Source organism: Anabrus simplex, chromosome 14 (assembly GCF_040414725.1).
Source record: "Anabrus simplex isolate iqAnaSimp1 chromosome 14, ASM4041472v1, whole genome shotgun sequence".
In the NCBI taxonomy this organism is placed as follows: domain Eukaryota; kingdom Metazoa; phylum Arthropoda; class Insecta; order Orthoptera; family Tettigoniidae; genus Anabrus; species Anabrus simplex.
Genome location: NC_090278.1, coordinates 79161601 through 79186575, shown reverse-complemented (window position 1 = coordinate 79186575; position 24975 = coordinate 79161601). Strand labels below are relative to the sequence as shown.

The following is a 24975-nucleotide window of genomic DNA, read 5'->3' as shown; positions in this document are numbered from 1 at the left end:
GCATGATTAACATGAACATGTGAAATGAGGAAATAAACTATCAATGCAAACATTCCTATATACCAGCAATAACAATATTCACAAACAAACAGAAAAAACAGAACAATAACAGAGCTTGTTTCTCAAATACATTTTTGAATGAGTCTTATGTACAGACTTTTCAATAATACTGTATTCACAAGTAAACAGAAAAATACAACTTGATTCATAAATACAGTAAATATTTTGGAGGAATGTTTTATGTACAAAGCTTTAAAAAATATTCACAAATTTTAAAAATTAGAACTTGCTTCATAAATACATATTTTTAATAAACATCCTAATACCATACTGTATATTATGCATTTTATGATATGAACTATGAAGAGCTCCACCAGCAGATGTACCGCCAGAACAGTCTCCATTTGGAAATGTAGTATTCTGAAGGAATGCCCGCTTTCTAATCTAATTTTTAGATATAAAAACATCTACCACTTTCTCTATTAATATTTCAAGGCAGTATTATTGGACATTTATGTTTTCTTATATATATCAATGATATGTGTAAAGAAGTGGAATCAGAGATAAGGTTTTTTGCAGATGATGTTACTCTGTACAGAGTAATAAATAAGTTACAAGATTGTGAGCAACTGCAAAATGACCTCGATAATGTTGTGAGATGGACAGCAGGCAATGGTATGATGATAAATGGGGATAAAAGTCAGGTTGTGAGTTTCACAAATAGGAAAAGTCCTCTCAGTTTTAATTACTGCATTGATGGGGTGAAAGTTCCCTTTGGGGATCATTGTACATACCTAGGTATAAATATAAGGAAAGATCTTCATTGGGGTAATCACATAAATATGATTGTAAATAAAGGGTACAGATCTCTGCACATGGTTATGAGAGTATTTAGGGGTTGTAGTAAGGATGTAAAGGAGAGAGCATATTTGTCTCTGGTGAGACCTCAACTTGAGTATGGTTCCAGTGTATGGGACCCTTACCAGGATTACTTGGTTCAGGAACTAGAAAAAATCCAAAGAAAAGGAGCTCGATTTGTTCTGGGCGATTTCCGACAAAAGAGTAGCATTACAAAAATGTTGCAAAGTTTGGGCTGGGAAGACTTGGGAGAAAGGAGACGAGCTGCTCGACTAAGTGGTATGTTCCGAGCTGTCAGTGGAGAGATGGTGTGGGAGGACATCAGTAGACGAATAAGTTTGGATCGTGTCTTTAAAAGTAGGAAAGATCACAATATGAAGATAAAGTTGGAATTCAAGAGGACAAATTCGGGCAAATATTTGTTTATAGGAAGGGGAGTTAGGGAGTGGAATAACTTACCAAGGGAGATGTTCAATAAATTTCCAATTTGTTTGCAATCATCTAAGAAAAGGCTAGGAAAACAACAGATAGGGAATCTGCCACCTGGGCGACTGCCCTAAATGCAGATCAGTAGTGATTGATTGATAGATTTGACGTCTTAGCAGCCTCCGAAGACTACCAACTCCATGCTTTAAGGGGACTTAATATCTAGACGGAGAATATTTGAGGGGACAAAATGGCACTCTGCTCCCCTAAGATCAGTTGGGGGGGGGGGGGGGGCAGGAAAAGCCTTGCCCTCACTAAAGTCGGCGCCACTGCCTTGCTGTAGGGCTGTAGGGTGGGAGGAGGAGGTGGGGAGGGGAGATATAGAAGCTAAGGCTGCACTGACCAACCCCAGGATTTTCACTGGTCTCATATACATTTCTTCCAAGTTTGAACAGCTACCTTCCAAAATAAAGCAGCTGGAAGAGAGAGAATTACCTCTTGTGAAGGCTGTATGAATTGTTTGTAAGGTGGAGGCAACTATTGCTAACCTTAATAGAGTGATAGGAGATGAGATCAGTGCCAAATTTCACAGTAAAGAGTCTCTCACATAAACTAAGACCGTCTAAGCAGCGTTTTTACTCTCCAATATGTAAGCTCCAGTATGGGAGGTGCGCGCATGGTTCTTGACCTTGCAAGCAGCCTGCACTTATTCAACCTGGCAACCATCAGCCGCCATTCTGAATCTCAGCTGTTAACATGGTGAGACATTTATCATTGCAACACTGTATTTTCATATCTAAAAGTTCTGGTTTAATTTTAATGGTCGTGTGAACAAACTTAACTCTTGCTATTGGTATGCAGAAAATCCTAATGGTTTTTATGAAGTCCATCATTATGATAGGAAGATTGGTGTTTGGTGTGCTGTTAGTGCAAGACAAATAATTGGGCCATTTTATATTCAAAACGACAGTAAATGCAGAGAGATACCAAGATGACATTTTGACGCCATTCTTCCATCAGTTAATGGAAGAAGTAATTTTGAGTGGGTGGTTTCAACAGGATTCAGCCCCTGTTCATACAGCAGAAGATTCCCTTCTTTCAATTTCGGAAGTGTTTGCAGACTGAGTGAACAGTGCTGGTCTATTTCCCCGTCGTTCTGCAGATCTAACAGAGTGTGATTTTTACTTGTAGCATAAACTGAAAGAAAAAATGTATTGAACAAATCTTCACATATTGGAGGAACTGAAAAGAAACATTAGGAATGAAATCAGAAACATTACAGTGGCAGAACTCACTCGCGTCAGGTGGTGGTGGTGACTATTATTTTAGGAGGAAGTACAACTGGGCAACCATCCTCTATATAACACTAATCAGAGAGAAAAATGGAAGGGGTCCGACACTTCGAAAAATGAAGGTATCGGCCAAGGGAAGACAAGGGCCACGAAGGCCATGAAAATGAAAGACTCCCTAGGCCTCCATCGTAATACTGTCGGGGTTGAAAAAGAACAAGAGTTGACCAAGGGAGGGTGGATAGGATAGATGAAAGTGAGGAGCCTGGCACAAGTAAGTGGAAGCAATGCCAGGACTCAGCTGAGGGCCCCGTGGTCGCCAACCCACACTCCAAAGTTTAGAGCCCTTGGAGCCCCTTTTAGTTGCCTTTTATGACAGGCAGGGGATACCATGGGTGTTATTCTACCACCCCCACCCACAGGGGGTCACTTGCGTCAGCCAGAATATGGTTACCTGTACAACGCAGGAAGGATGACATTTCCAGCATCTTTTATAAGGTAAGATTTCATATAAAATTGTATACACGCTTAAAGCAGGGAGACCGCGCATGACATGAGTTCATAAGACATAAATGAAAGAAAAGTTCCACCTAATCAATACTATTTTATTGTCACATGTAGGACATAATATGTAAATGCAATTTTAGTGTAGCTGAGGATGATCTTTTGAGAGGTCGAAACCGGTCCTACATGTGACAATAAAATAGTATTGATTAGGTGGAACTTTTCTCTTTTTTTTTTTTTTTTTTTTTTTTTTTTTTTTGTACATATGTAAGAAACTAATATGAATTCGTCTTTTCTATAATGTGATGAGTATGTCGGAGTATTTTTTAAACATAGGCATTTGCCTATTTGTCCTACATGTGACAATAAAATAGTATTGATTAGGTGGAACTTTTCTTTCATTTATGTCTTATGGTGACTATCAATACGGAATAAAAAATGAAATTTATCAATCAAGATGACATAAGTTCGGCTGAGGCAGCTGCCATAGCGCAGAGTACAAACACCGTGCGTTGTCTTAGCTTGAAGGATGCTATAGCCATTGCTGCTGTTCATGAGTGGAAATATGTAGCACCAGTCCCAGGTTTCACCCCCAGCAGAGCTAGTTGCTCTTACATACAGTTCCCTGACCTCATGTGAAATGGAAGGGTCATTTGCTCAATTTAAAAATATATTAGCCTAGCCGACAACAGGCAAAGTTTTACTGTTCAAAATTTGGAACAATATCTGGTTGTCCATTGCGACATGCGCTAACTAAGATTCATTTAAAGTGTCCTGTTGACATAATTATTATCTGGAACAGATAACAGTGTTTTCAATTGTATTAATAATACTAATCATTATTACTCTTACCTTTTCCTGATTTTGATGACCACTTACTACTTGGCGTAAAACCCTTAGCTGAGAACTAAGTGGCATGATTCACATATGATGAGTAATTTTAATTGCTAAGGAGATTGGATTTTAGTGCCTATTTTTGCCATTTTAGTGCCTACGTTGCACTTTTTAAAGTGCATATTTGCCTGCCTATTTGCCCTTACTGTAAAAGTCACACACCACAGCTAAAATGTTAATTTATATGAAGAGGAATTAGAGAATGGAATAATTTATCAAGAGAAATGTTCCGTAAATCTCCATCTTCTTTGAATTTATTTAAGGGGAGGTGGTACCCCCTCTGGTTCAAAAATTCAATAATTCTTTTGTGGGTGGATTTTTAAATATTGAAGAATATTTAATTATGTATGAGTAATAGGATTAAGCCACAATCATTCCTAATGCCCTCAAATACAATTTAAATGGCAAGTTGACACTTGAGGTTACGCCCTCTACATAAAGCATCCACTGATGAATATCTCCAACATGTTTTATGTCCCATGAGGGAACTTTTGTGGTGTAAATATAACAGGTCTTTAGTTACCTCGTACTGGTGAAGTTTATAGTCACAAACATTCCCTGCCTGAACCAATCACTGACATTATAAAGCCTGTGTTCAGGAGACTTTCTGATCCAGAACTACATCTTAAATGCTTGCATGGTCGAACTCAGAACCCTAATGAATCATTCAACAGTGTCGTATAGAGTTGGGTTCCAAAAACAGTATTTGTAGGATATCAGTCATTGTGCAATGGTGTTTATGATGCTGTAATTACTTTCATTGAAGGATGTGCTGGTAGGATGAAAGTTACGCAGCAATTAGGGATCGAGCCAGGAGTGAAAACTCTTGGTACATTTCAAGAAATTGCTAATATGAGGAGGAAAAAGGTCTAACCTAGATGCTTCTGTTATCTCCAAAGCATTAAGAACTGTGCGGAGAAGCCAGAAAAGGTCTAGGGAAGATGCTGATGACCCTATGATCCAGAATATGGTGCTGGTATGCATTAAAAAGGTAATCTTGACTTGTTCCTTTGCTTTCTCCATTTGAGTTTTCTTTAAGAAAAGGTACCAATATTTCAGGTAGTGCTAGGCATATGAGCATACAATTTTAATCACTTATACTCTGGAGTGTTTTACACATTTCTGTGTTTTCATAACATCATTACTTAAAAACTGTGGATTTTATTTGGCTACAATGTGTTAAAAAAATAAAAATACGTGTCCATTAAAAAAATTATATAAATTCAGTTGGGTTATTATTCAAAGTCTAAAAACAATTGTTGTCGCAAAAGCCCTTAAGCTGTATCCATATCAAATTTCAAAGTGATATTATTGATAGTTATCACAAAATGTGTACCTGAATTTCCTGAAGTAGGTAAAATTAGCATTGCCAAGATAGGGGGTACCACCTCCCCTTAAGAAAACACGTGGTAAACAATTGACAGGGAATCTGCCACCTAAACACAGATCAGTGATGATTCCCCCCTGTGGGTGGGGGCAGTAGAATAACACCCACGGTATCCCCTGCCTGTCGTAAGAGGCGACTAAAAGGGCCTCAGGGGCTCTGAACTTTGGAGCGTGGGTTGGCGACCACGGGGCCCTCAGCTGAGTCCTGGCGTTGCTTCCACTAACTTGTGCCAGGCTCCTCACTTTCATCTATCCTATCAGACCTCTCTTGGTCAACTCTTGTTTTTTTCCGACCCCGACACTATTAGGTTTGCAAGGGCTAGGGAGTCTTTAATTTTCACGCCCTTCATGGCCCTTGTCTTCCTTTGGCCGATATCTTCATTTTTCGAAGTGTTGGACCCCTTCCATTTTTCCCTCTGATTAGTGTTATATAGAGGATGGTAGCCTAGTTGTACTTCCTCTTAAAACAATAATCACCACCACCACCTCAGTGATGATTGTTGATTGAATTGAGCTAGTGTTAAAGATGGTGGTGATTATTGTTTTAAGAACAATTACAACTGGGCATCCATCATCTCTTAATTCTAAACAGAAGGGAAATGGAAGAGTGGTGGCGATTATTGTTTTAAGAGGAAGTACAACTAGGCAACCATCCTCTACATAACACTAATCAGAGAGAAAGTGTGGAAGGGATCCAAGACTTTGAAAAATGAAATTATCAACCAAAGAAAGATAAGGGCCATGAATGGCGTGAAAATGAAAGACTCCCTAGGCCTCGATACCTAATACCGTCGGGGTTAGAAAAGAACAAGAGTTGACCAAGGGAGATCAAATAGGATAGATAAAATGTGGTGGTGGTGATTATTGTTTTAAGAGAAAGTACAACTGGGCAACCATCCTCTATATAATACTAATCAGAGAGAAAAAATGGAAGGGGTCTGACACTTTGAAAAATGAAGGTATCGGCCAAAGGAAGGCAAGGACCACGAAGGGCGTGAAAATGAAAGACTCCCCTAGGCCTCCAAACGTAAAACCGCCGGGGTCGGAAAAGAACAAGAGTTGACCAATGGAGATCAGATAGGATAGATGAAAGTGAGGAGCCTGGCACAAGTTAGTGGAAGCAATGCCAGGACTCAGCTGAGGGCCCCGTGGTCGCCAACCCACGCTCCGAAGTTCAGAGCCCCTGGGGCGGATAGATGAAAGTGAGAAGCCTGGCACAAATAAGTGAAGCAATACCAGGACTCAGCTAAGGCCCCCGTGGTCACCAACCCAGCTTCGCAAACCTATTACCATTGGGTTGTAAGAGAACTAGAGTTGACCAAGAAAGATCAGATAGGAAAGATGAAAGTTAGAAATATGACACAAGTACCGGTAAGTGGAAGCAATCCCAGACTGAGTGAAGGGAACCGAGGTTCCCAAGTTAGGCTCCAAAGTTCAGATCATCTGGTAGCACTTTTACAACAGGCAGGGGATACCATGGATATATTCCAACCCCTATCACCAAACTTGAAAGGTGGTGGTGGTGATTATTGTTTTAAGAGGAAGTACGACTGGGCAACCATCCTCCATATAACACTAATCAGAGAGCAAAAATGGAAGGGGTCCAACACTTCAAAAAATGAAGATATCGGCCAAAGGAAGACAAGGGCCACGAAGAGCATGAAAATGAAGGATTCCCTAGGCCTCCATACGTAATACTGTCGGGGTCGGAAAATAACAAGAGTTGACCAAGAGAGGTTGGATAGGATAGATGAAAGTGACGAGCCTGGCACAAGTAAGTGGAAACAATGCCAGGACTCAGCTAAGGGCACTGTGGTCGCCAACCCACGCTCCAAAGTTCAGAGCCCATGGGGCCCCTTTTAGTCGCCTCTTACGACAGGCAGGGGATACCGTGGGTGTTATTCTACTGCCCCCACCCACAGGGGGTCCAAACTTGAAATGGCACCACTGAATGTTGATGATGATGATCACATGCAATAAGCATAAAACTGTGTAATTAATTTAAGGAATGATAATTTACCTTTCTTTAAGACTTTTGTAAACCAGTTCTGGTTTAACATAAGGTTTTTGATAAGTGTAAGATAAAATTTGAAGTTTATTAACAGCATCCTGCAATACAGCTATTATTCCCATGACTTCCAGTTCTGTTAACTGCTTTGCATTAATATGTGCTGATTCATCTTCCTGGTTCTGATCAGGAATATTTCCCATTATTTGATGAAGATGTAAGTTCTCAAAGAACTTACATTTACTGCCTATTGTTTCATCTAATTTTGCAAGAAATTCATCATTATTCATTATAAAACTCAACATACTGTCATATACTTTCTTAAAGCCTATCTGGCCATATGAAATAGAAGAATGTCGATACCATCCATTACTTCTCAAAATAAAGCCTTCAAGAGAACTGGGAGACAATGCAAAATCATCGTCATCTGCATCTTGATTTTCTTCATTGCTAACTTTCATTTGAGATCCTGGGGCGGACATATACCGGTACCGATTCGGTTGCTGTGCAGTGATGTTTAGGTCTAATATCGAAAAACATCACGACAAATCAAGAACGTACTCTTTCTTTATTTTATCAACTCATCTCTTGATCACAATCTGTAATTTTGCCTTCACTTTTAAAGTAGAAAGTGCCGGAAATGCGATAACTTGCCAACTTATTTATCTTTCTCACAGATATTGCACAATAGTCCAGTAAATAACCACAAAATAGATGCAAGTATAAAAATGCTTAAGAGCAAAAAGGTAGAAACTTAAATCCAGTTAAAATGACATTTCTACAATACTGTTTACTCCGTTGCCTAGCAACCAATTAACCATGGTGTGTACATCCGCAGACCTCCCCAAAGAAAGATCTCCTCCACACGCAATATAATGCAATGTGAAACTACGATACAGTTCTAGTGTCAAACGCAAGCTTAAATGCACCTTCGTGCGCAGTTATATTATTATTATTATTATTATTAGACCCCCGCAAGATCATTTCTCACTGTTCAATACCCTCCAAGTGACGCACAGTAGAACCAAATACAGTAGAGTCTATACTGTATTTGGTAGAACTGTAAAGTGCTACTACGATTTTAGGTAGCGACATGAAGTGTTATCAACGTTTATTAATTCAGATAAAAAAATTAAAATCTGTTGTTCATTTCAGGTAGATATCTTAGATATCTTGTTTGGAATTCCAATCCTATGTTAGCAATACGCGAGAATGTGCTTATGTTCACAATATATAATATTAAAATTGGCCGCCAGAGTGAAGCACTAGTGTACCGTGTTGAAGGATATAAAATGCGTGAAATAAAATCTTCTATGATGAATAAATGCCGCTATAATTAACAGGGTCTGAACATTTTGTTGATTCTGATCGACTCATGCGGCTACTGCTAGGTATCATTCGTTATGAATTCCTTCTTCAAGAGTGAACTTCACATCTTTCTCAATGAGTCTCCTTTGCTGTCCAAAAGACGGTGCGTGATGATACAAGACACCATGACAATAAAGCTAAATAACTCTAATTCTGAATTCTAAATGATTCCAAATAACAGAATAAAACTATTTGTTATTCTTGGTTTGTAACCGTATTGTAATCAATTTTCGTCAACCAGCGTTAATACGGGAGAGAGTGGCATGTTTGCTAACCAATCTGCACTACTTGAGAGACATGTCCGTTTAAGATGTTAAATAGTTATCTCGAAAGGTTTAATTGGATGAAGAGAATTCTTGAAACTTGAAGATTTAATAGATGTATCGCTGAAGTAGTTATCTTTAGAAATCTTGATATTTGATAATCGATCAGTCATAATCAGTTCAGCTTACGCGTTCATTCTTAAGCAAATTATATTTCTCCTAATACTATCGCGTTGCTTGTACGATTTCAAACTGAAGAAATGCGTTCCATTTTGATCTATCATACATTCACGTACCATATTTGTCGTTTATCTGAAATAGGCCCAACAAGACCACCACTTCCCAACCAAATGGCCTGTAGATGTTACTTGATAATGACGACCGGGTTCACTATGTCACGTTTCAATACGTACCACATTCTCAATCTAATCAAGAAGTTTAATGACACTGCCCATGATTAAGATCCTTGGACGATTATAAACCGGAGCTTCGAATATGAGGCAGAGACGCTACTCATGCGATTGAGATTGGTTTACTGTGAAATATACCGTACGGTATTCTATGGCTCCTGTGTTAAACATCGATCGTTCGAAGCGGCATCTTGGGTTCTCATCTCGATAATTCCAGATTAAATTCTTACTTGATAATGCAAAGGTGGGACAGGTTTAATATGGGATTGCCGATTTAGTGTACCTGATCCCCTCTCACCCCATAATGCTCCATTATCATTCATTTGCTACTACTTCAGTAGTGTGCATTAGGTCTTGCTAGTCAACAGCTTCCTATAACATATACAGTGCTGGTTGGTACTTATATGGAATCCGGTTATTATTATTATTATTATTATTATTATTATTATTATTATTATTATTATTTCAGAGGTTAGGAATATTTTACTCTTCTTTTTCACACTATAATAAAATGCACATTCATTATCTCCAAAATGTATGTAGCAATAATCATTACGAACTAAAATTGCTATTAATGATCTGAAATTTCAAATAAAGTAGTAAACGCAACATGCCTCAAAACCTTGCTCAGGTTTGTTAACACAATACCCCAAAGCCTGGAATCAAATATGCCGTTTTCCTCTATATGCTTAAGATCCTAGTCATCAGCTTAAAGAGAATTCAAAGAGGCAAGAGACATCCGCTGCACTGCACAAAGAATGATTGCCCAGTTGAAGGGTAAGGGTGTAAATGAAAGAAACCAGGAACATGGGATTATTTAACATAGAAATTGGAGAACACTGGTTCCAGATGTTTATATAAAAATAATAAACGAAGAAATACAGTGCAAATTTAATTCAACGGCAGACTCAGTTCGGTGTCCAACGATGGTTAACCACGTCCCACAAGTTGAGCGCCTCAGCCGTGTGAGGATGGCAATCGTAACAACAATACAAATAAATTGTCATAAATCTCTGGCCTGGGAGACAGAGTTACTGTCTAGGGGCCCGCCCTGCTCTTTGGGCGGGGAATGAAACACATTCTAAAAAAAGAAATCCATCTTAAAATACATTTGGGGCTATTAATCTGGCTTTATTAATTCTATTTATCTTCTTTTTGTATGGGTTTGTGGTTCATCTTGTATAGAAACAACAAGGTCCAACAAACTATTAAAATATTTAGGATCATACTATACTATGAACTATGATTATTAAATATCTGCAAAGAAAGCTGTGGGACTATATAGTGAAATATAATGCTTCTCTCTAACTTCAGAGCTAAAAACGATGAGTGACTATTGGGTAATACCATATCACTACAACTCTTCTACTTGCCATAATATTTCTATTTATGTAAAATATCTTCCTGTCATGAAAGAAGGCTAAAATGTTATTGAGCCGACACAATAGGCTTACTGCAATAATATGTTTCTGATCGACTCAAATGTATTTCAGTTCAACAAAATAAAATAGTCCACTAGATATTATATTAAACGAACGCTAGTAGCAATTTAATGAAAGAACGCGATTTTTTCCACGTTCCTTTGAGGTAAAATTATATTTATAGAACAGCATGGAGATCAATCGTGCAGCAATATAGGCGCATGTTGTATCGTATTTGAGAAATAATGTGCCGAAATCTTTTGACGTCATTCTTTGACATTTATTTTACTAACAGTTAGACTTCATTTTACAACGCATTTTACACGAGAAAAAATTGTATTTAATTAAAATCCTGGAAGATTGTCACTTGCATAGGTACTTACAAGCGTTTTCGAATATTTTTTCTGAAAAGTAATACCACCTAGCTGAGTGATAGTTACGGTATTGAACTACGATATCTTAGAAGGAAAACTTTGAAAGGTTATTTTACAGTTAATTTTATGATGATATAGAAATAAGAAGTATATTCTCTAGTGAGTATTTAATGTATAAAATTTGAAAATACTGTTGCATGCTGTGTTTCACTCATACAGTTGTCAATTTGACAGGGATTCTTTATTCATTCTTAAACACTACGGAAATTCTCCAATACAGATGTGAATAATGTAAAAATATAAATACATTTATTTTAACTACCATTTGGAGTAGAATTGCAATATTAATCTCTTTTTTGAGTCGGGAATGATCGTTTTTGGGGTCGAGATATTTTGAATTACGCGCGTGTTGTAATGAAGCAGTGTTGGAAATTCATGTGTCTCAAACACAGCGCCATAACAGTGCAGTGAGTTTCTATGTAACTATTCAGCGTGCTGTAGTTTGGGGTTACATACGTATGCTTTCATTTCTCAAATTTAGGCCATCTTAGTGCAATATTAGTAGTGGGAAATGCAAAGTGAATGTAAAAATGATTGTGAATGTTGTGGTTAGGTAATACATGTTTGTATAAGGCGGCATAACGTTTGTTTATGTTGTAAGACTAGCTGCCGTTTGAAAGTTGATAAAAACCGAGTGTACAATTACTGGCAGGTTTATAAGCGATTTCAGTTAAATGCGAAACTGTGCACAATGGATGAGGATGGAGTTGATCCGTCAACAATAAACAAATCACCTCATGTTTTGAAGTCTGCTGTGGAAGATGTTAATAAACTGGATGTTCTTGTTTGTGGTCGCTGCCTTCGTGTGTGCCATTTCGTCGAGGAGTTTAAGCTTCATAAAATAACGGAAAGTTGTGGCGAAGGAAAGGACGCTTTCGAGCAGGTCGCGTATTGCATTTATCTTTGTACTTAGCATGATTTGATATTGTATGTCGTTTAGGATTGATGAGAAGGTATATTTTATTTAATATTCTTGTTTACAATCAACTCATTATTGCCAACATTGCCAGTATGGCTCGATAAAACCAATGCTAGTTCTATATTTACTGAAAAGTATTCTTTGCTTTCCCCACTTTGGGAGCGAGAAACAATATTCCATCCACTTGGTATTAGTGTGTTGATTACAAGTCTCTTAAGACTAAAAATTATTTATGTTGTCCGAGCGCGGGCTATTTATTGCCAACTTTCGAATACCTAAGTAAAGTTTGGCATGTTTGATCGAGACATTTTACTTCTATTGCGTGTTGAATATGATTAATCACTGTTGCTATTTTACCGAATGGCTGTCTTTTTTAGACGTTAAAACTGTCATCAAACAGTGGAAAGATAGCTTAAGTTTATTCACAGTTCCTCTTTACCTTCTATTTTCTTTTCTGATGAGAGAAATGCACACTACTTGCATGCAGTCTGTGGTTAGGTAGGGGGGATTAGATGGTTGCCTTTGCATGCTTCTGTTTCATCAGCCAGTATGTACCATATGACGGAATAATTTTTTGTGTGGTTATTGATTTTACAATGAGCACACACAACATAACACAGTAGAAAATAATTTTAACCATTTAAAGTAGATTTTGATTTCATTTTGTTGAATATTTCAACAATGAAGACATTAAGCTGTACTTGACCTGCAGCAAGAAGTCAGTAGATCTCTATTAAGTTCTACATTCAGGAATTTGCTGGTAGATTGAATGTTTATTTCTTCATTAACATTGATGCCACTAGAAGTAAATCTTATGTTTATATTCTATTATTAGCCTACTAGTGTCATGTTTTTGTTTTGCTAATTTTCCATGCTCTTTACAGAATCATTTATCATAAGGGTGAAAATATAATTGCCTTGCAGGAATACTGCAATAATAGACCTATTTTTTGACTGTTGTGGCAGTTATGTACGTGCTGTTCATACATATACTGTAGATGCTATTTTACTGTACTGGTAGGCCTACTTGTACTCATTCTTGGTTGTTTTCAATTCTTGTATTAGGATGGATTTGTAATCATTGATTTACCAGTAGTGGTGATTGGGTGTAATTCTATATAATTGCCTCAATTAAATAAATTATACATATTTTCTTTCTGTTCGCACCAAAATATTGTAGTAGCCTATTCACAGCTCGCTACGTTGCAGTACCGGCAACAAATTCTTATTCAGCACATTAACATGTTAAAACAATTTTATATTAATTTAATCATAATCTATTGTAATTTTTATTATTTTTTAAGGAATCCGAAGCTTCTGCTCTACGAGTAATTGTAACCACACAAAGGAAATGTGTTTGAAATTTGTGGCTTCCTATATCGTTCAGCTTGTTCTTTCATGGTTTGCATCTTATTATGCTTACTCTGTGCTTCAAAGAGTGTGAGATGTAGTGAACAGATTTATCCTTGTGAAAAACTTTGTTACAGTATTACAAAACTGCCAAAGATTGGGCAGAAGGGAAAGGGGTGGGGGTGGCGGCTGTCAAAAATCTAGGAATGCTCTTGCGCAAATACTGCCCTACCCCCACATCATATCCTGGGGAGTGGCTCAGTTGTGAATGATCAATTTGCCTGCATGTGTATTATTGGAGTCAAATCTCATATTCGTTGTTCTGTATTAACACCAATGACATAAAATAACCTCAAAAAGTAATTATTTTGGTTCCACCATATTCAATACCACTTCAGATTCTTAAAATCTTGAACTTAATATTATTAGGCCCCTATCATTATTATTATTATTAATATTGATTCTTTCATGGCCCGTACTTGTAGACATGAAATTTGTAGCTACCTGTTTTGTTCAACTTGTTCTTTCATGGTTTGCATCTTATTATGCTTACTCTGTGCTTCAAAGAGCGTGAGACATAATGAACAGATTTATCCTTGTGAAAAAAATTTGTTATAGTACTTACAAAACTGCCAAAGATTGGGCTTTACGTTTCGCAGAGAACTTCACTCCGTGTCTTCAGAAGAAAATCTCGATTGTTCACAAGGAAGACTTTTATAATAATGAGCGTTTGAATTTAAGAATGTATTACTGTTGGAGTTGTAGTGGTATGCCCATTCGTCACCAGGTGTCTCGCTGTATGCTGGCACAGTGCTCCAAGTGGAAGTTGACAACAACATTAAACTCCATTTAAAATGTTCTGCGTGAGAAGTATCAGAGAAGACATCAGACGAATCAGGGACGAATGTGGTAGATGAAATAAATAGAAAGTAACAAAATAAAGAAAATAAAAAGCACTCATCACTGTAGAATTGTTCCTCGTGAACAGTCAAGATTTACTTCTGAAGATGCGGAGCAAAGTTCTCTGCAAAACGTAAAGAATTCACCTTGTTTTCCTGACCTGGTATAAGCCCAAAAGCCCATATTATGTCTGCGTCTATTATTATTATTATTATTATTACTATTACTATTAACATTTATTAATCGCTCATTTTACGGTACATGTTTGGTTGTCCCTATTGTGGGACGTCTTTAGCCAATACCATTGATGAAACCAACAGACACGTTATTAAGATCTCAAAATATCGAACGTAAGCAATTTTTAAGAATCTGAAGTATTGAATAAGATAAAATCTGCCAAAACGTCAATTTAGAAGTAGAGCCGTATGGAGTATAAGATGTCACACCGCTACAACACATGAAGTACAAGAGCAGTACCTGTCAGTCGAGCTGGCGACAAGAATGACATGATCTTGCCACATACAACACAAGGAGGTAAGCAAAAGCTCCAGAACTTAGCTCTTTAAGCGATTAATAACACCATCTTTCTATAAAACATAATTTTCAAGTTTGTTACAGACATTCTGACAACTTCATTTCCTCAATGGATATCATTGTTCCGTCTAAAAAGTTGGTATTTAGTGAGTCTCCCATTCAACCAACATCAAGACAGTGGCCGACACCACACCTCGAACACTTTGGAACTATCGTTGATGGGATACTATGCGAGTAAAAATAGGACAATAATAGTAAAAAAAAAAAAAAAAACCTAAGTTCACGTCACATATAGTTGACTGGATATTTCTTTTCCCTAAAGAACAGTGAATACCATAAATTAATATCCTATTTTACTGATTTCTGTAAACTATGTATATATATAGTACGCAAAATTTTAGTGATACTTTGGCTCCCTAGTGCTGAATATAACCTTGGTTATCTTACAGATTCGTATTGACAACCTTTGACGCATAAACCATGAATCGATTATGCATCGCTGTGAGACATCTGGCGTACACTTTACGTACTAGTACTGTTGTTGTTTACACAGCAAGGCCAAGGTGAAATTTCTGAGAATTCATGCTAGGAACAAGATTCACGTTGAGAAATGTTATATAAGGTGTGAGTGACACAGTTGTTGGCTTAATGTAATAAAGGTTTAGAGAATCCATATCGATTGATCATACTATCGATTCAATTCAGATTTTATTTCCATTAAGTTGGCAGTACTACCGGAACTGGGGTAGCTCCCTCCTTACTCTTCACCCCTGTAAAACCAAGTATCACTAACAGTTGGCAGTACTACCAGAACCAGGGTAGCCCCCTCCTTACTCCTCACCCCTGTAAAACCAAGTATCAAGCAGACTATATGTGTGTATGCATGTATGTGTGTATGGTATTGGTTTGCCAGTTCCTGTTTTGTTTTTTCATGATGAAACCTTTATAGATCAATAATTGATACCATTTTTATGTGTATTGCATTCAGACATTGTCACTAGCAGTACTTTCAATGACAACAGTCGGCCAATTAGAAAGTCTGTTGCACCAGACTGAACCTAACCTAACCCAGTGACTATCAGTGGTTTTCGGTGTATCACAGCCTAACCTGTCGCTATCAGTAGTTTTCGGTGGATCACAACCTAACCTATCACCATTGGTGCTTTTCATTGGATTACAATAGTCTTATAAATTTGAAACAATTAAGTTTATTGAAGTGGTTTACCTATTCAATACAATACATTCGTGAGAATGTTTATAACTTAAGCATGACGCTTAAATTGGGACATGTTTCGCCCTTGTTATGGGCATCATCTGCCTCAAAATCAGTTCTCATTGGGATCCCGATACATTCATATTAAACCATCATATAACTAAAATAGTAGTATGAGTTAAAATACAATGTGATGGTCCTTTACTGACAGGTAAACAAGATTTAGTGGAGTTCTTGAAAAAGTCTTTGAAATAATTAGTAAGATATCTGGTGTTGGCACCTATTAAAATAATTATCATGTTACCATGTGGTTAGGCACTTTCAGTCTTATGAAACAATGTTTAAAGTTTAAAGAATACATTAACACTTGATACAAATTAAACACCACGTTAAGACACTATGTACAGTCACAGCATAAAGATTTAAGTGAAAGTTGTCTGGATGCTAATTACAATGTTTGATGTTTGATAACTCTGTTAATTGTACTCGAAGGATGTCATAAAACCTCTTGATGTTTCTATAATCGTAGTCGTATTTTTCTAAGTTGAAGTCTTCTTTACAAAAAGCACATCAACAGATTGTGTAATTGAAGCAGCTGTGAGTTATATTGTAGCCAAGCCCTTGGTTCATGCTATTTAAAAAAATGGTCTGTTGTTGACTGGTGACCTAATTTGCACGCTGTAATGGTTTAGAGAATAATAAGGATAGGTAGATGAACGATAGTTCCAAAGTGTTTGAGGTGTGGTGTCGGCCACTGTCTTGATGTTGGTTGAATGGGAGACTCACAAAATACCATCTTTTTAGACGGAACAATGATATCGATTGAGGAAATGAAGTTGTTAGAATGTCTGTAACACAATTGAAAATTGTTTTATAGAAAGATGGTATTATTAATCGCTTAAAGAGCTAAGTTCTGGAGCTTTTACTTACCTCCTTGTGTTGTATGTGGCAATATCATGTCATTCTTGTCGCCAGCTCGACTGACAGGTACTGCTCTTGTACTTCGTGTGTTGTAGCGGTGTGACATCTTATACTCCATACGGCTCTACTCCTAAATTGACATTTTGGCAGATTTTGACTCTGTCTGGTGGTTACGCGCTGAAGCATAGGCATCCAACCAAACCCAATCTGCCATTCATATAGATTTATATCGGCAGAGCACAATCTCGAAACCCAGTTGCCAACTCTAATATTTACATTCGCCACGTGGTTAACCTATCTCGCTCAGCGTGTATGGTATTTGGTACGCTTCGCGATCTTTCGCATTTTCCTTCAGTAATTAGTGTGTTTTTCATATTGTTGGAGGGTTCTAGCGACTGAGATCAGTGGAGTGTTCCTTTTGTAGGCCATAACCTCCTTCCTGTGCCAGCCATTAGCGGTGAGTGATATGTTATTTCCTCATTCTCTTTTATTCTTAATAATATATTCTCTTATTAGTGTCAGATGTTGTTAGTAAGTGTAGTTTTTGTGAATTTGTTTTCAATCCATATTCATTAGTTTTTCTGAGTACGGTATTACATTTTACAAGGGCTGTTTGCCACGTTCGTATAGCATCAGCTGTTCTCGCGGGCGTAGCACGCTGGCAACAGAGGAAAGGCGATGCTCATTTGTTTTGTGAAACTTCAATTTAGAAGTAAGGCCGTGCGGAGGGAGGGAAGGGTTAGGAGAGATAGGCTGACGATGCTTGCAACAAGGGCGAAACATGTTCCAAGTGTTACGTTTAAGTTATAAACATTCTCACAAATGTATTGTACTGAATAGGTTGACCATTTCAATAAACTTAATTGTTTCAAATTTATATACAATTTTCATTACATGCATTACAATAGTCTTGTTGCTAGCCGATATTGTCCTGGGGAATGTTAGAGGCCTTCTTGTCGCTTCGCGACCCTAACCTGGGGGCTTACCCTCCCAGACTTCCTTTGCTTGCCCTCAGCCCAATGGTCTTGTCACTAGCCAGACCTAACCAATTCAGCCCAATGGTTTGGGCACTAGCTGCACGAATCTCATTTTCTATCATGTTCTTGTCACTAGCGATGGTCATGGTCATTCCATTGTGTTAGCTATAATGTAAACCTCTCTTTTACAAACCAGTTATTAACGTTTTACCCAATCTAGTGGCCCTTTGATTTGCTACCCTTGATCTATATTTTTATGTTGTGTCAAAAAGCCAAAATATACCAGGTTGTGAAATCTCCGTTCAAATTATCCGCCATTACTGTAAATCTCAACCTTCCAATGATGTCGCACAGATTCATGGCTCGCAGCCGCGGAGCCCGTGCTCGGCCGTGTCGGCGGATCCTGGACTTATACCCAAATTTTAAAAATAGAAATGGTCAGGAACATAGATTGGTGAGGTCGGATATCCTGCCCGTCATTGTTTGTGAGTAGCTGTTTTAACTTTTTACTGGGCTGAGTGGTTCAGACGGTTGAGGTGCTGATCTTCCGAGCCCAACTTGGAAGGTTCGATCCTGGCTCAGTCCGGTGGTATTTGAAGGTGCTCAAATACGTCAGCATCGTGTCAGTAGATTTACTGGCACGTAAAAGAACTCCCGTGGAACTAAATTCCGGCACCTCGGCGTCTCCGAAAACTGTAAAAGTAGTTAGTGGGATGTAAAGCCAATAACATTATTATTATTATTATTATTATTATTATTATTATTATTATTATTATTAGCACAATATAAAGACAGAGTGTTTCTTCTTCTTTTTCTTAAGAAAACCACCATGGAACATTACATGTTTTCACAAAGCTTTTACCTATTCATTACATGTATTTTTAATCAGTGTCTCTTGTAATTTTATATGTTTCTAAGCTGAAGATGTTTCATAATAAGAAACGAAACATGTCCTTATCAAGTGTCATCCTTGACAACATGATAACTTATATGCATTGAAAGGTGGAAAGTTCTCGATTGTAATTAGACAGCCAGATGGTGTCAAATTAAAACTTCTGCACATGGTAGCTGAAGCCATACAATTATTATTATTATTATTATTATTATTATTATTATTATTAATTTATTACTTGACATTTTTTGGCCTTCACTGGACCACTTTAGTCAGTTATACAATGGGTTTTTCGATTTTTTTTCTCCTCCGAGTACTTCTTCATTCTCTCGGATCTTAATTTTTTCTCCTTGTTTGAAATCACTCTTCCCATGGTTTGTCTGTTGATCTTGGTCTGTAGTTTGGTGTCTATGTTTTTGAATGTTTTGATTCTGTGGGTCTTGTTTTTTGATTTTGTGGTTTATAGTTCCTTCATACCTTCTTTGATTTCTGTAATCCACTTAATATTACTCCTACTGTTCCACAGTTTTTCTATTATTGTCCTGCTGATTCTATTTTTGGGTGTTCTAATTAGGTGACCAAAGAATGAGAAGTTTTCTCCTGATAGTGCTCATTACCGGTTCTATTTCTTTGTAGACTGTTACGTTAGAAACTAGTCTCCAGTGTCCATTTTCTTGGTTATTTTTTGTTTTACATGTTGTTCTGATTATTCTTCTTTCTATTTTGAATATTCTGTCTATTGCTGCAGTATTAGTTGTTTTGAAAATGGTTTCACAAGCATTATGTTATTTCTGGTTGTATGACTGTTTTATAATGTTTTTAATTTTGTGGCTATTGAGAGGTCTTTTTGGTTGTATGTGTTGAGCTTTGGTTAATTTGGTTATTCTATTATGCCATTATTATTATTATTATTATTATTATTGTTATTATTATTACCACCAATCAATCACCATTGATCTGCGTTTACGGCATACACCCAGGTGGTAAATTCCCTATCAGTTCTTTATCTAGTCTGTTCTTAAATGATTTCAAAGAACTGAGCGAGTTGGCCGTGCAGTTAGGGGTGCGCACCTGTGAGCTTGTATCCAGGAGATAGTGAGTTTGAACCTCACTGTCAGCAGCCTTGAAGATGGTTTTCTGTGGTTTCCCATTTTTGCACCAGGCAAATGCTGGGGCTGTACCTTTAATTAAGGCCACGGCCGCTTCCTTCCCGCTCCTACCCCTTTCCTATCCCATCTTCGCCATAAGACATATCTATGTCGGTGCGACGCAAAGCAAATTGAGAGAAAAAATATTTCAAGAAGTTGAAAATTACATCTCTTTTGATAAATTATCCCAGTCCCTAATTCTTCTTCCTATAAATTAATTTTATTTGTCCTCTTGAATTTCAACTTTAATCTTCAATTTATTAACTTTCCTACTTTTAAATACTCCTCTCAAGCTTATTCATCCACTAATGTTATTCCAAGCTATCTCTCCACTGACAGCTCAAAATGTTCCGTTTTGTCAAAGCGCTAATCTCTTTACTTCCAAGTCATCCCAGCCCAAAGTTTGCAACATTTTTGTAACTCATCTCTTTTGTTGGAAATCACCCAGAACAAATTGTGCTGCTTTCCTTTGAAGTTTTCCAGTTCTTATATCACTTAATCCTTGTGAGGGTATCATACACTAGAACATGCTCTAATTAGAGTCTGGCCAATGACTTGCAGTATATGCCTTCTCCTTTACATCCTTACTATGCTTCGCACTGTTTTACTTCTAAATTGACAGTTGGCAAAACCTGTGAGCATCAGCTGTACCTCTGTTGCTAGAGCTCGTCTGCTGCGAGAACTGCTGATGCAATACAGTTGTGGAAAAATGTAATACCCTACTCAGAAATGCTAATGAATCAAGATTGGAAACAAATTCACAAAATAATCAAAGATGCTGTATGTATATACTTACTAACAAAATCAGACACTAAAAATAGAATACATTATTAAGAATAATTAAGAATGAGGAAATAACAGCACATCACTCACTGCTAATGGCTGGCACAGGAAGGAGTTTATGGCGTACAAAGGGAACAAACACTCCACTGATCTCAGAGTCACTGGAACCTCTAACGATGAATCAGTTACTACCACCACCTCCCAAAGATTTTATGAAACTTTCGATGCAGTTCTCCTCTACACCTTCATTTTTCTATGCCTCGTTCTTGTATGGTGCACAACTTTCCTCCAGTCATCGGCACTGACATTCGCCACATTTTCGGTTAACAGGTTTTTCACCATGGAAACAGTGAACTGCTTAATTTTTTTTGTCTAATATAACTCTTAACCTGAGCCCAAACTCTCTCTGTTGCATTGAAATGGCAAGGATAAGTTGGAAGTCGAATAACTTTGTGTCCATGACGTCTTGCAATTTCAATCAATCAATACTGATCTGCATTTAGGGCAGTCGCCCAGGTGGCAGATTCCCTATCTGTTGCTTTCCTAGCCTTTTCCTAAATGATTTCAAAGAAATTGGAAATTTATTGAACATCTCCCTTGGTAAGTTATTCCAATCCCTAACTCCCCTTCCTATAAATGAATATTTGCCCCAGTTTGTCCTCTTAAAATTCCAACTTTATCTTCATATTGTGATCTTTCCTACTTTTATAAACGCCATTCAAACTTATTCATCTACTAATGTCATTCCACGCCATCTCTCCGCTGACAGCTCGGAACATACCACTTATGTCTAAAGTATTATTACAATACAATGAGAATAGTTACTTGTAACATACCACTTAGTCGAGCAGCTCTTCTTCTTTCTCTCAATTCTTCCCAACCCAAACTTTGCAACATTTTTGTAACGCTACTCTTTTTGTTGGAAATCACCCAGAACAATTCGAGCTGCTTTTCTTTGGATTTTTTCCAGTTCTTGAATCAGGTAATCCTGGTGAGGGTCTCATACACTGGAACCATACTCTAGTTGGGGTCTTACCAGAGACTTATATGCACTCTCCTTTACATCCTTACTACAACCCCTAAACACCCTCATAACCATGTGCAGAGATCTGTACCCTTTATTTACAATTCCATTTATGTGATTACCCCAATGAAGATCTTTCCTTATATTAACACCTAGATACTTACAATGATCCCCAAAAGGAACTTTCACCCCATCAACGCAGTAATTAAAACTGAGAGGACTTTTCCTATTTGTGAAACTCACAACCTGACTTTTAACCCCGTTTATCAACATACCATTGCCTGCTGTCCATCTCACAACATTTTCGAGGTCACGTTGCAGTTGCTCACAATCTTGTAACTTATTTATCACTCTATAGAGAATAACATCATCCGCAAACCTCCGATTCCACTCCTTTACTCATATCATTTATATATATAAGAAAACATACAGTTCCGATAATACTGCCTTGAGGAATTCCCCTCTTAATTGTTACAGGGTCAGATAAAGCTTCACCTACTCTAATTCTCTGAGTTCTATTTTCTAGAAATATAGCAGCCCATTCAGTCACTCTTTTGTCTAGTCCAATTGCACTCATTTTTGCCAGTAGTCTCCCATGATCCACCCTATCAAATGCTTTAGACAGGTAAATCACGATACAGTCCATTTGACCTCCAGAATCCATCGACAACGTACACTGGAAATTGTGGCTTGTTTTCTTTCACAAGCCGCAACAGTTCACCTTTCCTCATGTTGTCCTGCACATGAATATTGTGCCTCCTTAATCACTCGGCAAGAACAGACTTCTTTGCTGCCATTGTCGGAGCCTTGTCCTGTATTACGGAATGGTAGGGAGTATTGTCCATTATTATTGCACAATTCTCAGGCAGGTTATTCAGTAACGTGTATTCAAATCAGTTCTGAAAATTAACACTATTCATCTCCTCGTGGTAATTGCCAGTCTTCTTAGACATCAATGCATATAAACAGATAGGTATACATCCATTTGGAGTACCGGCATGTAGCACAATAATTCTTCCCCCTTTTCCAATGGGCACTGCCATTGTACCTTCCACAGAATCATCTGTCCAGCCTTTTCCTAAGTTATGGTTAGCATTGCTCCATGTTCCATCGAGTCACACAATCAAATTAAAATCTTGATTCATAATGTCTCATAAAAACGGCAGCGCTACATGAAGATAACACTTCTCTCCATTAATACTCTCTAGCCGTTTAATTTCTTGTAGCGGAACACTGGTTCCTTTACCACTACATTGAGTGAAGTCTTGCTTCCCTTAAATAGCTTGCTTTCACTCAGAGAATGTAGTAACTTTGCAAGAGTGGAGTGGTCCTTATAAATCTCATATTTTATCCCGTATTGGCTCAACACAAGTAAGGTTATGTTAAAAGGAGATTACCACCTTTCAATACTTGTCAATTTCTTATAGCTAGTTTATTATTTACATAACATAATATAGCTTAATCTCCGAGTATAATACTAAATAGAACATGTTTCGTTCCAGTTATGGAACATCTTCAGCTAAAAGATTTAACAAAATTGACAAGACAAATAAAACACTAGTGATGATTATGATAATGATGATGAGATAAAATGTTCATTCATGTTGGGTTAAAATTTTCCAACAAGTCAGTGTCCAAGTTGACGACACGGCGTAAGGGAGGACGCTAAACACAACACGACCGACTATGAGACTTATTTCAAGTCTAACTTTAAATTCAACTTCAGCTACGGTTGTTTTCAAGAAAATGTTTTATATTCTTAATTTTACCTTCAAGATTCAACAAGTACATATATCTCCGGCCTAAAAATAAGACGCCGAGTAAAGCTGTGTGGAGTATTAAAAACCCTAAATACTCTCGTAACTAGAGGTCAGATGTTGATGACCTAAAATATCACCAAAATTTATCACTAAAATGCCCTTAATTTTATGGAAAAAAGCTCTAAATAAAAAAAAGCTTTAAAATATTTGACCAAATTGGTTTGGTGATTGTATAACAATGATTTCACAAGTAATATCTCCCTGTTCTATTCACTGCACAGTTTTGTTTTACATAAATAATTATCTCCTTAGTTACTTGGAAGTATATGATGTGGTGAATGTAGTGCTAGGTTGTACAACAAACCTTCTTTCTTGCACTCACTTTAACACTACACAGTTTACAAAACGAAACACATCTTTCATGACCTGTACTTGGAGCTCCCTCATCCTTCGGCTCCGCCTTAAGTCACTCCCCTTCTTCACTTCTCACGACACCCTGCTCAACCCTCCCCACCTCCCCTTCCTCCTCCTTTTTCCCTGTCCAACACATACGCAGTCTAGTTGCACACAACTAGCCAAGCTTCACACACTGCCGCGCAAGGTGAGTGTTTCCTTATTTTGTTTTTCCACCCTCTTCTTCTTTCTTCGCAAACTTTGCGTTAACTTTAACTTTCTTTTTCTCTTCATCAGGTTCCATTTGTTTCCGCTATGGACCGAGAACTCCACCCATTCGCTCCACCGTATGCAGGTCTTATAGAATTTCAAGAATTCGTTTATATCCAGTCTGAATATATCTATTTCTGAACCCTTGCAAGCTACATTACCAATTGGACTTAAAGCAAGTTATATATTACCCTCTGCGCCAGTCTCGCAAATATTTCATTCAAATGATACATGTGCAGTTGAGCTACAGAACTTACTAGTAGCAATCTGGTTATTATACTCTGACTGCGAACGAAATTCTATACTTTTATCATTATGCAACATTTTAATGTTCATGTAATATTTTTAAGTATTGTCGTAAAAATTGATGCGAAGTACAATTGAAATACTATTCACAGAATTTACAGACAATATATGTACATAGATCTCAGATGTTTTAATGACATTGTATACTTTTAATTTAACGAATTGGTATCACGAAATATTTTAATATCCATTTCATGTATCTAAGCATATATCATAACGTATGTTATTGTACTGTACATATAGCTCTTAACACTATTTTTATTTCTTTATAAGAAGATATTGTTCAAGGACTCGACAATTAATGTGTACTCAATTAATGCTGAT

At 37.4% G+C, this 24975-nt stretch overlaps 2 protein-coding genes across 6 annotated transcripts in view; one reads left to right on the top strand and one right to left on the bottom strand.

The window, feature by feature from the left end:
* The window catches only part of LOC136885405 (dynein regulatory complex protein 9), a 49217-nt gene extending 41724 nt beyond the window's left edge, over positions 1–7493 (bottom strand). The window contains exon 1 of the mRNA XM_067157922.2: positions 7378–7493. Coding sequence (XP_067014023.2) covers positions 7378–7490 — 113 coding nt within the window. The 5' untranslated portion in view covers positions 7491–7493. The remainder of the gene's footprint in view (positions 1–7377) is intronic.
* Positions 7494–11695: 4202 nt separating this feature from the next.
* LOC136885697 (uncharacterized) overlaps positions 11696–24975 on the top strand; it is a 39789-nt gene continuing 26509 nt past the window's right edge. Inside the window, exon 1 of one of the 5 annotated variants that reach the window (XM_067158412.2) lies at positions 11696–12144. In XM_067158412.2, the coding sequence (XP_067014513.2) occupies positions 11953–12144 (192 nt within the window). In that variant the 5' untranslated portion in view covers positions 11696–11952. Of the gene's footprint in view, positions 12145–12284; positions 12460–12489; positions 12728–12793; positions 12941–24975 lie in introns of those variants that run through there. The other 4 variants (XM_068230422.1, XM_067158414.2, XM_067158413.2 and 1 more) reach the window with 4 other exon arrangements.